This window comes from Neltuma alba, unplaced genomic scaffold, assembly GCF_004799145.2.
Source record: "Neltuma alba isolate B1F8T4 unplaced genomic scaffold, ASM479914v2 tig00002809_pilon, whole genome shotgun sequence".
Taxonomy (NCBI): domain Eukaryota; kingdom Viridiplantae; phylum Streptophyta; class Magnoliopsida; order Fabales; family Fabaceae; genus Neltuma; species Neltuma alba.
Window position 1 is genome coordinate 117,722 of NW_021633025.1, and position 13,465 is coordinate 131,186.

At 30.9% G+C, this 13,465-nt stretch overlaps 1 protein-coding gene across 2 annotated transcripts in view; it reads right to left on the bottom strand.

The window, feature by feature from the left end:
* Positions 1–4,782: 4,782 nt before the first annotated feature.
* LOC114738248 (agamous-like MADS-box protein AGL21) overlaps positions 4,783–13,465 on the bottom strand; it is a 67,681-nt gene continuing 58,998 nt past the window's right edge. The window contains exons 1-9 of one of the 2 annotated variants that reach the window (XM_028926296.1): positions 10,457–10,498; positions 10,004–10,250; positions 7,768–7,846; positions 6,462–6,523; positions 6,119–6,218; positions 5,995–6,036; positions 5,826–5,906; positions 5,181–5,311; positions 4,783–5,023 (exon numbers count right to left, since the gene is read on the bottom strand). In XM_028926296.1, coding sequence (XP_028782129.1) covers positions 4,918–5,023; positions 5,181–5,311; positions 5,826–5,906; positions 5,995–6,036; positions 6,119–6,218; positions 6,462–6,523; positions 7,768–7,846; positions 10,004–10,185 — 783 coding nt within the window. In that variant the 5' untranslated portion in view covers positions 10,186–10,250; positions 10,457–10,498 and the 3' untranslated portion in view covers positions 4,783–4,917. Of the gene's footprint in view, positions 5,024–5,180; positions 5,312–5,825; positions 5,907–5,994; positions 6,037–6,118; positions 6,219–6,461; positions 6,524–7,767; positions 7,847–10,003; positions 10,251–10,456; positions 10,499–13,465 lie in introns of those variants that run through there. The other variant, XM_028926287.1, reaches the window with a different exon arrangement.

Below are 13,465 nucleotides of genomic sequence, written 5' to 3' on the forward strand. Positions count from 1 at the left end.
CTATTAATAAATCTAAATTTACAAATAATAATTAATTTTTGTTGATATTTCTTATTTAGTATTTATAAAATTACAGTTTCTTTTTTTTGTTATTGTCTCTAAAAAAAAAATACAATTAGAACGCATACAATTATTTATATATACAAAAATATGGAGTGCTTGTCACAAAAAAACTGGTTTTCTCCCCATTTGGGCCTTCTAATGGGCCAATGAATTAACTTCAGATCCTTTTTTGGGGCCGGATCTGTTTAATGTTTCCTACGTGGTATTATGTGTTGGCCCAATAAGTGCATTGGAAAATGAAGAAGGACATTTGCCGAATTTGAAAAATTTAGTTTAGGGGCTGTATTGCCAATATTTTTGGACAGAATTGACCGTGTAATTATTTATTTATGAGTTTTTGTTGATCTTATGAAGATTTTTAAAAATTCATTTTAATATTAGGTCAAATTTTTGAGCGCTGCAAAATTATTTTGAGTTATTATTAACCTAAGTTAAACAATTATTTGCCACATAAAATAGTTGGAGAATTCAAATTGAACATATATTGTTAGTTGATTGAATTGATTAATTAAATCATCATAAGTTTTTTGCCTTCGTAATTTTTCTAAAAATATAAGAAGAGAAAACGTTTATTGTCACTTTTCTCTTCTCTCTATTTTTCCTCCTCCCATTTTTTTATACCTATTTTCTCTCTTTATCCTTACAAAGTTTTAGAAAAATATTTGCGTTGCTTTAATCAACATTATTCTATATCTCCACCTCAACCAATAAATAAGTCACAAATCCCACAATTAACATATTACTTGACACAATTTCGTTGTCCTCTAGACACGCATTTTTTATACTCTTACATTGCGTGGAATAGACCCTTGTTCATGGTTATGCACGTGATTTGTTCAATTGTTATTTAATAACTTTGAGGCATATGTGACGCTCAAGTTGTGATATTGAAGATAATGAAGTAAATGCTTAAATGATGAATTAGTAGCACATATTATGAGCTAAAGACTCTTGGATTTAGTAGCACCAATCCCCCCTTTAGGTTGGAGGTCACAAGTTGAAACTCATGCTCTGTGTTTGAGTGTGTTGAAATATGTGTATGCACTCTTCATTTGACTCCTATAAAAAAACCTAGAGAAAATTCTAGAAAAATGATAATTGAATTTAAAACCCCATGAAGCCATTGGATTTTGCAAAATTTCAAATCAGTCATAATGACTAAATTAGAATTTTATAATGTTGGTGACTTTACAATATTGCTCTTTATTTTTTTTAAGAAAAAAATTCAAGTCACTCTCATTGGCCAATGGCCGTCGGCGAACAGCTCAGAGCTCTGGTGGACTGCTGGTTGCAAACTTTTTTTTTTTTGGATTTTTCAACATTTGTAGTATGATTAATAACTCATAATGCTATTTTCTATGTGTTTTTTAGGTTTTTAAAATTGAAATTTTTTCAACATTCGTAATGTGATTAATAATTTTTATAATGATATCCACAACTCCATTAACACTATTTACCATGTGTTTTTAGGTTTTTAAATTGCGATTTTTTCAATATTTATAACGTGATTTATGGCTCTTATAATGATATTTATAACTCTATTAATGTCACAAGGTTAGCCACTAACTAAATTTTTCAAGTTTAAAAGCTTATCATATAAAGTGGTTAATGACATTAATAGAGTTGTGAATATTGTTATAAGAGAGAAAAAAATTCTAGTTTAAAAACCTAAAAAAATACATGGTATATAGAATTAATGGAATTGTGGATATTATTGTGAGAGTTGTTTCACAAATGTTGAAAACCCCCCATTTAAAAGCTTAGAAAACATATGGTAAATAGTGTTAATAGAGTTGTGAATATTATTATTAAAGTTATTATTATAAAAGTTATTAATCACATTATAAATATTTAAAAAAAAAAAAAAAAGAGTTCCTGGCTACCAGAGCTCCAATGCTAGTTGCTGGAAGGTGGCCCACTGGAGCTCTAGATAACATTGGATTTTTGCAAATTCAGTTGACTTTTTGGATTTTGGAAATTCAACTATCATATTTTTTTAAATTTTCCCAAAATCATATATAATGATTAAATATTTATTTTAATAATATCCAAAGTATTTTCATAGTCAAGAAGGTTATTGAAGTTAAAAGATTTCTACGATAACATGATAGTTTAATAATTTATGGCTTATCCACAAACTTGGAGTCACATCTGACCATCAGTCTCCTTACTTCAAGCCACTTAATATGTTTATTAAAACTTAAAAGTAATTACAAACGAATTTGAAACGTGATTCTGATTATTAATAAAGCTAATCCTATGGAGGGAATTAGAGACGTGGAGATGAGAGAAAAATTTTGATGAACTTCGATTTGAAAAATTGAAGCAGTGAGGTTGTAAAATTTTGGTAAAAAAAAGATTTAAGATAAAAAAGTAAGAAAAAATAATTAAAAACTTTTGACCCCACTTCTTCAATTTTTAAAATTGAGCTTATTAAAATTTTCTCCCCCTCATCCCTTTTCCTCATACTCATTAAAGTCAAGGGAGGGGCTTGTAACCATAAAATAATTTTACAGGTTAGTGCTTTGTGATTCGTTTCAATTAAACTCATTTTTATGACCAGTTTTTTGTTTTCCTCCGCCAGAAAAACCAGGAAGAGGTAAATGACAAACCAGTAAAGAACAGTTTGAATCATATAAATTTTTTTTTTGAAAAAACAAATGTTAGGAGAACTACTTTTTTTTGGTTGTCCAGAATATCCTCTCATCTAAACGGTAAGAGACTAATCATCTTTTAGGGTACTGTCAGGCGTCGTAACGGGAACCCTGACAATATTTTTGGGAGATATACCGTTAATTAAGAGACATAACACTTAAATATGATAAAACATGTGTATGGGTGCGTAAAATAATAATTATTTACTCACATGTGTGATATCTACTTATTTTTTTTATTAAATATCCGCTTATTTTTATATATACCTAATTTGATTTCTTAAAGTAATTCAAAGTACGTGCTTCCATAAAGTCACAGGTCCAAAACACCGTCGTTATTATATCCGTTTCGTTTCGTCAGGAAGAAGAAACTCATGCCTCTATTGAAGACACATGCACATCTAGACTTATTCCTCATAATGACTTTTTTTTTTTTTTTGGGTATCTGCTTCTATCATTCATTTTTTAATGAAATTATCTACTTCAAATTTGAGAATGTGTGTGATCCATTTTATAAATTTCAATTTAGATTTGTCTTAATATTTAATGCATATTTTTCAATATTACTCTTAATTATTTCTCTCTTGTCACATTTTTCACACATTTTCTTTTATTTTTTTCTCATTTATTATAAGAGCATATTTGAAAAGAAAAGTATATTTCTAACATATTTATTATTTTTAACTAATGTTAACTAATTATTTGTTATCCATGAATTAATTATTTGAACCTTATAATAAAATATTTTAATCAAAGGATTCTCCTGTTGGGACCTGTAACTCAACATCTCCCTTAAGGTTCTCTTAAATATAAAGTTGTGAGATTAGTTTTTAAAATTTTAAAAACATAAGCTAATTTTAAATGAAATTTGAATTTAAATTACTAATAAATCCTTATAATAAGGACTGGGAAAGTATTTTTTTTTTTTTTTATGTTAGGCACAAGTACTCTTTTTTTAAAAGTAATTCTGTTCGAAATACTATTGAACACTATATGTTGACATTTTTTTAAATAAGAATTCAAATTTTAATTCATATAGGAGATTAACCTTCTTTTAGTAGATCTAAGAACCCCCTTTGGTACCAGGATAGTATATAACTAGTAATTACTAGCAGATTGGTTTAATTTCCATATTCTTAAGTTTTCTTCTTTGCGTTGCAGTTGGACTTGAGGCCTGAGATCAACACTAGAAAAGGTAAATGACAAACCAGTAAAGAAGAGATTATTACATTACACAACAGGACTTTTTGGTAATTAACCAACGTAACTACGTAATACCTTGATGTAATCACCTAAGAAACGTATACATATAGTCTACTTCCTAAAAAGATAATTTCCTATATATTTTACACATTTTGTTTTTGAATTTTTTTGGTTTCATGAAGCCATATTTATCTATTGTATATGGTGGTTACGTTTGATTTATTGTGAATTAGACTAATTATTTAACTGATAATTACTTAAATATCTTTATGTAACATTCTCGATATACAACAACAGTGAATATCCATGTGTTTAAGTTGGCTGGTTCATCAAACTCACTATATGCTGGCAAAAAAGGAAAATCAAACTCACTATATATTTACGTCACTGACCTCTCAACTTCTCCTTTTATTGAGTACAAAAATCTCTTGATTATATTGCTAATTTGACCTAAGATTTTATCCTTTTATTGTGTCATTGTAAGAAAAGTCAACCTCATGATACTTTTCATTTTAATTAAGCACCAGTATTTTTCCATTGAAAACCTATTTAGGGTACTATCTAATACTATATGTTGGCACTGTAAAATTGGAAAATAGGTATTAAATATACTACAAGTGACTCACATTTAGCATCAAAATTTTTTTCCTGTAAGTGACTTACATTTAGAACTAGAGCGACATAAGAAATGATGTGTCTTAAATTTACGTTAGTTAGGAACAAGGACTTGGGAAAAAACACAAAAAAATACCTTTAAATCTCAAAATTTCAAATCAGTCTTATTTCCTATACTTTAATAACAATTGATAACATTTGAAAAGCAAATAATAATGTATTTTTATAATTATTCCTGATTTGGGATTTTAAGCTTTAATATCGAAATAATTTACAGATATATCCAATTAATGTGTCTGATCCACATACATAACACAAATGATTCCTGCTGGAAAATCAACTATGCTTTGATGCTATTCCTGATGCGTTTATTATCTACTAACTAACTAACTATCTTTTTGAATTGAAACATACCTATCTCTTCCCCATAGAAAAAAAGTTGATCTTCCCACAGGAAAGTTGTCGGTAGCAAACGGTGTCTGAAAATCCTAAATGATCAAACAGCTATTGCTAAATTAAAGCAGCTGTAATCTGTAGTCATAGGAATCAAATGCTTAGTTGTAATTTTAAGAATGGACAGAAATATATATATTTATGCGTGTTGAGTGTTTATTATATTAATGAGTTGGAAGGAATATAGCATACCCCAGTTCCATTGCTTTGGTTGGTGGCTCACTAGCTTCATCAGATTGCGGCTGCTGGCTCAACTGCAGGTTGCTAGTGTATGGTGCTTTGAAACTCTCATTGTCGTCATTCATAGCTCTTTCCTCACAAATCTAATTAAAAGAAATAAAACTTTATTTAGACTTTGAAACATAAGTCGAAACATTTAGCTTTTAAACACATATATAGCACAGGCACAATGGATGGTGTGTGTCTATATAGGGTTAATGTTCAATTTTACTTCGAAAGTTTTCATGTAGAAATTGTGGATATCTAAAAGTATTTTCAGCATCAATATCATTCCAGAAGTACTAAAAAAAGAGCCAATTCGCCTTAACCTCAAAAAAAAAAAAACAATGTTGATTGTTAACGTTTTTAATGACCAAGAGTGATATTGCTCCTTTTTCAACATTTTTGGGGCTATATATGTGTGTGTATATATATTGATTCCCAAAAAAAAAGAAATTCAGATATCAACACCTCTTACGTGAAAACATTCATGGCAAAATTGATCTTCAACTCTATATGTGCGCACTCTATTGCGAGACTGAAGTAATTAAATTATATGAATGAGAAGATGAGTGTATGATCTAAGTCGATGACATGCTTTTTCATCAACTTAATCACCTTTTTTAACTGTGCATTTTCCTTCTTGATTACTTGTATCCTTTGACAGAGTTCAACATTTTCTTGACTAATTTGATTTCCCTGCAATAGCATCAATAAATTAGTCAGAATTTGTGGGAATACCTTTCATACATACATGGCAAGATCAGAGGGAGAATTTCTTGAATACCTTTTGTCGTCGCTCTTTAATCTCATCAGTTAATATTTGATCCTGAACATGGGGATAATTTAATGATCAAATTAAGTACTTGTTCTGTAAAATGGTGAGATATATGTTAGATGAACTATCGTACCTTTTTGGTCTGGACACGTTTTAAACTCATCTTCAGTTGATTTTCCAAATTGTTCACTTCGTTAATGCTCAAACCAGAAACTTGTTCACCCATCAATTGCCTACGTTTTCCAAGAGGAAATAAATTACTTGGGATTACTAAATAATAGTTCCAGTTTGTCATATTGCAAAGTGTGTGTGTGTAAAAGGAGTGAAATAATGGCAGTTTTGAATAAACCTCATGATAGTTGAGTGAGTTCAGAAGTAGTGTTAGTGAAATTGCTGCATTTTCTATGTTGAGATCAACATTTTGTTACCAGAATTTAATAATTCTCGTTCCAATGTATCAGTTTTACTTATTATACCTCTGCAACTCCTGCAAATGTTGAAGTTGTTGCCTCAAGACTGTTGCTTCTCTTTGCCAAAACTACCAAGTGCAACCACACACACACATATATCAAACAAATGTTATACTATCTTTGACCTTAATATAAGAGCTAGTTGACTAATTTGAATAAATTAAGAAAATTAGTTAAGTTAGTTATTTGTACTAAATATGTATTGTATTCTCTAAAATACCATTGCTAATCATGTGTATTAGAACTACCATTTGATGAAACATTTAATGTGTGCAACTACTATGAGAAAAAAATAGATAAATATAAAAAACAAAGTGGATTTAGAGTCTTCTATTTAGAACTAAATTGAATGTCAAACTAGCTCTTATATTAAAGATCAAATGTAGTATTGAATAACAAATAAAGCAATTTTATATATTGTGTAAGGAAGAAGAATGAATGAAACAAAGATGATTCATCTTTCATATGGATTGAATTTCCAGGAAGCAAGAAGTCTATGATTATAGCTAGCAGTCCTGAGAGAGTTTACAATGACAAAAATTTACACAGGAATAAAGTTTTGAGAAGGACTGTTGAGAGAAGTTGATGGATAGTTATGTTCATTTAATTTGTTAATAGGTTCAATTCCTATTGGATGCACGCCAATAAGACCTTCTAACAAGTCTATTGGAATTGGTTTTGTATCACTGGAATCTCGTACTGTTGAGAAATGTGTGTGGATAGAAACAAGTAAGGCCTATGCTACCCTTGATATATCTCTGTTTCTCTCTAGATCCACTTTAGTTTCTAATTCATATCATTATATGTGTTTTTTTCCCCCGCTAAACTCAAGTCTTGAATTTCCCCCCTTTTGGTATTTTTTTCTTGCTTCTTCTCTTAATCTAGCCTCTCATTTATCACTCCTTTCTTTTTGTAGTATAACCTTGCTTGGAGTTAAATGTAACACTGACAAGTGCACGTATACATGTATTAATGATTGGAATTATTTACACATAAATTAATTTAGTTAGTTAAAATTAGTTATTTCTTGCAAAATATTAGAATTATCCTCAACAAAAATCATTATTGGAGAATTCTGGTTAATTATTTATGAAGTTTTATACCTAGTTACGGATACTAAGTGGAAAAAAAGTGAATATTTCAGACAAAACATATTATATTATAAAATATAAGGGAAGTCGTTATAACAAGTACCAGAGACATAGGGACTATGATTTATGAATGAATGTCTAGTAACTAAACATGGACTTATGTATGAAGAAATTAAACGTTAAAAAACTATTTGAGGAGTGGTATTAATTCGTCCTCGTACCTTGGCTTCCGAAGCTGGATTCATAAGTGGATGCTGTTCCTCTTTGTGTTTATTGTGGCGGTCAATAATTGACTTAAGACTGCCATATTAAGCAGAGATAAATTCAATCAGTAACATGAAAATCAAGTCAACTTTTTGTCAATGTAAACTAACACTACCTTCGTTCCTTAATAAATGTAAGAGCTAGTTAGAGATTAAATTTGGTTCTAAATATAAGACTTTGATCCAATTTTATTTACCTAAATTTTTAATTCATTCTCTAAAGTATCTCTATTTCTCAAAGGGTTGCTACTAAGAATAGTCATGATTAAAGAAGGTACTTTATCAACATCAACTCCTATTTGCTAGAAATGACTAATTTAACTAATTTTCTCAACTAATTCAAATTAGTTAAGCAACTTTTATATTAATGAAAGACTGGAGGTAGTATTAGATAATCTTGATCAGTAATCAATGCAATAATCCCACCCTGGAAACTCATATATATATAAATGATATAGATTTTTTGTACGTATAAAATACTGCTTAATATAAAATACTACCTTCGGTTCTTAATATAAGAGCAAGTTTGACATTTAATTTGGTTCTAAATATAAGACTCTAATCCACTTTGTGTCTCATATTTATTTATTTTTTTCAAGATAGTTTTTGTAGTAATTGCACATGTTCAAGATTTTATTAAATGGTATTTTTAGGTAAGACACTTCATTAGCAGGGTATTTTAGTAAAGATAACACATATTTATTACAAATAACTAACTTAACTAATTTTTTTATTCTACTCAAATGAGTCAGCTAGCTTTTTGTATTAAGGATCAGAGGTGGTCTTCACCAAAAAAAAAAGAAGGATCAGAGGTGGTATGAAATATAAAATCTACACTAAACTGCATTATTCACTGGTCGTGAATGACATGCATGACTACTTGTTCATTAAATTATGCAATACAGACCGAAACCTGTCCAATCGTAAGCATTTATGCTAAATAAACAATTAGCGAAGTGATGGATACACACACATATCATTTCAGGATTAGATAATACTACTCGGGTTTTAAATATAAGTTTCATTTCACCCTGCAGCACTACCGGAATATTGCTATGTTTAGAGCTAACTCTTGATGTAAAGCTTATTTATACTACAAATAATTTGGCTAATCCTTTTAGAATAATAGACCATACATTTTTTGAACTCATTCATATATATCTAATCAAAGTCGCAGCGCAGCAACTTACTCTAGGAAGCAAACCTATCCTTGGTAATACTAACCCAAACCATGTTTCCACTATGAACAAATCCTTTTTCGTGATTTAAAACCAACCTTAAGATGATACACACACACACAGACACTAACAAGGACGACTAAGCTGCATCAAGTGAAAATTCAGGAACTGGATGATTTTAATCAAATCAAATTATACTTAAGGATCAAATAATCAATTTTCCTTGTATAGTTATGTACAAGAGATATCTTTTTATGTGTGTATGTTTTTGTAGTTTTGAGGATCTATATATGTATATATGAAAGCTAGCTAGCTAAAAGTGCGTCATGACAGTGCAGTTCAGTTTAATCAGGAAGCCAGGTGAAGTTTGGTCTCACTACTTCACCTATATAAGTACATATATTATATATAATTAACATAAGTTATCTTATACATAAAGTCTTAAGTTAAGAGTGACCCACGACAGAAAGAACAAAGGTAGGAGAAAAATGAGAAAAACAAACGTCAAAGATCAAGTCTGTTTACTGATAACTACACTATGCAGACAAGGTAAATTCTGAAAATGACACCATTCAAACACGTATGCACGCATGCTGATCTTGTATATTCTGATATTATGCAGATACATACACATACATCCATACATATGTGTGTATCTAAATATAAAAAAAAATATATATATATATATATATATATATATCAAGCCTAAGCAAGCAAATACAAGAGGAAGAGAGTAGCCCAAAGAAATCACAGAAAACTAAAGCATCAATACAAGATCGCATGATATGCGAAAAGAGGTTGATTTCTTCGAGTACAAAAAAGCTACACAGTATCCGACGGAATATCATCACATTCAAGAAAGTTTAATTATCTCAGAAAGAAAGAAGATCCAAAATATATATTATTTAGATCAAGAGTAAGGGAGAAACACACAGAAAATACTGTGAGCTGGGGGTTCTTCTGAAAAAACAAAGAAAAGAGTAAATTAAGATGGGAAACAAGATACACACACACACCTGGAGCTTCCATATTCATGGAGCTTGCCGGTGCTGGAGAAGACGATGACCCCAACTTGAGCGTCACAGAGGATGGCAAGCTCCTTGGCTTTCTTGAGCAGACCACTTCGTCTCTTTGAGAAAGTGACTTGCCTGTTTGTTAAATTGTCAATCCTCTTTATCGCAATCTTCCCTCTCCCCATTCTTCTGGGGCTTATTCACACCTTCACCTTCCAGATCAACCACGGCTCACAGCGAATCAGTAAAGCTACAAAACTTCATCAGGAAAAAAAAGATAAAAGTAAAAAATCTCAAACAAAAACACCATTCTCAACCAGGAAACACAGATATAAAAATAAGTAAAAAATCGAAATAAAGAGAGCTTATTATATGATCGGCAAGCTGGAAATCATAGAACAATATTATGGGAAGAAGAAGAAGAAAGAGGAGGAGGAGGAGAAGAGGTGGAAGAACCTAATGAGAGAGGCTTTCTGATGAATGATGCACTTTGAATACTTTAGTTGGAAAGCTTCGAGTGGGTTTTGTTTTGTGTGTCTCCATTCTTATCATTTTGAACTATAAAAACAAAAAAACCGGTTCCTGTTTTTCGGGAAATGAAAAACAGCCAGTGGTTTTCTTTCGAAGTAGTTGGCGGGGCGGCGGACCCAAACCACGCGCTCGAGTTTGGCTTAGGTTGACCGTCATTGAAATTCCCAATAGGACGACAAAGATTCCCGGGACAGATGTTGCTCGGATGTGGCGAGTGTTTACCACGTGAAATATCTACGGGTGGCGAAGCCTTTTCTCCTCGGACTCGTTCGGATTCAAGAATGCTGGGGCCCGAGAAAGGGATGAATAAATCCGATTATGTGATGAAGGAGAAGACGACACGTGGAACGTTGAAAACTGAGGGCGCTTATATTTCCGGCTTTGCTGTGAGGGATTGGGGGACAAGCAGCCAACAGCGAATGGGGACATGACTTCTACCACCCACTCGCAAGTCACAACATCGGTGGTATATTTAGATGGCTTGACATGCAAATTTGTTCGGACCTTAAAGGTAGCGTTCAAAAGTACTTATCAAGAAATAAAAAATTAAGCTGGATAGTAAACTGATTGAGATAATAGTTCAAAAGTCAATTAGTCATATTAGGATCAACTTAAGCCAAACCAGTCATATTAAAATAAAATAATTTAATTGAATATAACAAAATACAACAATATTAATAATAATTAATAACAAAATACAAACAAATATAATAATAATGTGATTGTAACAATAATAAAGTACAATAACATTGATAATTTTGATCTTTACAATTTATTAACAACTAAAATTAATAATTATTAATACCGAAATCATCACTAACATTTATTCAAATCTATAGTGACAAAGATATTAGGAGCTGAATAGGAAAAAAAATAAGACCAATAATGTCATAATAAGTCAAACAGGTCTATCACTGGCTCACACTGATTTTTATTGGTTTTCATCAGTTTGGGTCAAACCAGTCATATTAAAATAAAATAATTTAATTGAATATAACAAAATACAACTAAAATTAATAATTATTAATACCAAAATTATCACTAACATTTATTCAAATCTATAGTGACTGAGATATTAGGAGTTGAATAGGAAAAAAAAAAGACCAATAGCATCATCATTATTCAAACCGGTTCATAATTGGCTCACACAGATTTTTATCGGTTTTTACTAGTTCACATCGGTTTGACTTATTCAACTCTTGACCGGTTCAATGCTTAAACCAAAGCAAACCACTGGCTGCTGGTTCGGTTCCATTTTTTGGTTGAATTAGCAGGTTCAGTTTTTTGTTCTGTGGCACCTATAAGCACATTTTACATAAATGGAGATAAAACTCCTCTTGCACCGCAGCAATATCACTTCTTAATATTAAAAAAAGTAACATTGATGGTTAAAATGGTTACATTGACTATTAACACTTTTAATGGTAAGGAGTAATATTATTATGATTTTAAATCTTTAGAAAAATTTATAGTGACCACATTTCATGCCCAATGGTATCTGAAACATGATTGCCTCCAAAGTATAGATGTGCTTAGCTGGGGAGGGGGGGGGAGGGGGAAATACAAGTTGATGCGCAAAACATGTGCTGTGCTGTGGCTTGTTATTCTGGGACCTCCCCATGATAAGTGGCAAACACTATCTTATCATGGCCACTTTGTCCTCCCCCCCCCCCCCGGCGGGGGGATGCTAACTTCTATGAAAGATTCTTAGGAAAAAAACAGGTGAAGTATAAAACAATTGCAACTATCTTTTTAAAAAAACATGCACAAGCAAGAGCATAATAATTAGGAGTATAATATATGTAGAAATCAGTAAAATATTGATTTTAAAAAAAACGGAAATAATTCTAATTAATAATTTCATAGCTCCTCGAGTTCCAAGTTAAATCAAAAGCATTCGGAATTTATAATATTCAATGCATAGAGCGTGCTCCTTTGATTGTGTCCAATAATAAAAGACAGCTAGATGTCATATGCACTAATATGACATCCAAAAATAAGTAATATTATTGAAGGCTAGATCTTTACCCTATGAAACAAAATTTAAGTCTAAAGAAGTTTTAACTTTTCATTAGTGGACGTAACGTGCAATTAGTGGGAAGGAAATTAAAACAGTGGCTTTATAAAAACGTATTGTTATGTGTCAGTTTGGTGTTATCAAAACCTATTAAAATATGTTACCAACCAACAAATTGTTGGTTGAGACAATAAATGGTCTTACCCCTGCAAGGAGAAAAACACACGTTCAAATCCTGAAAGTACATTTGTTGGGAGAGGGTTTTAAACTTAACACTCCTGGCCTGACAGAAATTGGCCTCAAGTCCAAAATAACTTGAGGATACTTTGAGTTATATGGGAAAAAAAGTGTTGTTATGAAATTTAATTTAAAATTTAAAAATTGTAAGCTTCTTTTTTTGTGAGATTCTTCGTTTCATTTATATGTGGGTGAACAATCCAATGGAAATGCAATTACAGGCCTAAAACAATTGATGATGAGTTAGGAATTAAGAACATAAGATTTTAACTTTAAAGCCTCAATATATTTCAGTTGAAGAGTCATTCTACACACATTTATTATTAAGCAGGTGTTTGGATGAAAATTAAATCATAGTTTTAAAAATAATTTTACAGTATATGAAATACATATGTAAAAAAATTTTTATCTCGACTAGAGTGAAAGTATTTTTTTTAAAGTGATTTTGGGGTATCCCAAATACTCCCCAAGTTTGGTTATGTTTTTTACATCAAGCCAAATATGCACTTACACTTAATATTTAATTTGTATCTAATTATTTTTATATTTTTGTAAGGAATTAAATGAAATGGGAGTGAGCAACATGAGCAAAATAGGGGAGGAATACAATTGAGTGATGAGTAAGGCTTTTGAATAGTTTTGTTTTCCAAGAGGCAAGATAAAAACACAATTTCTTGTAA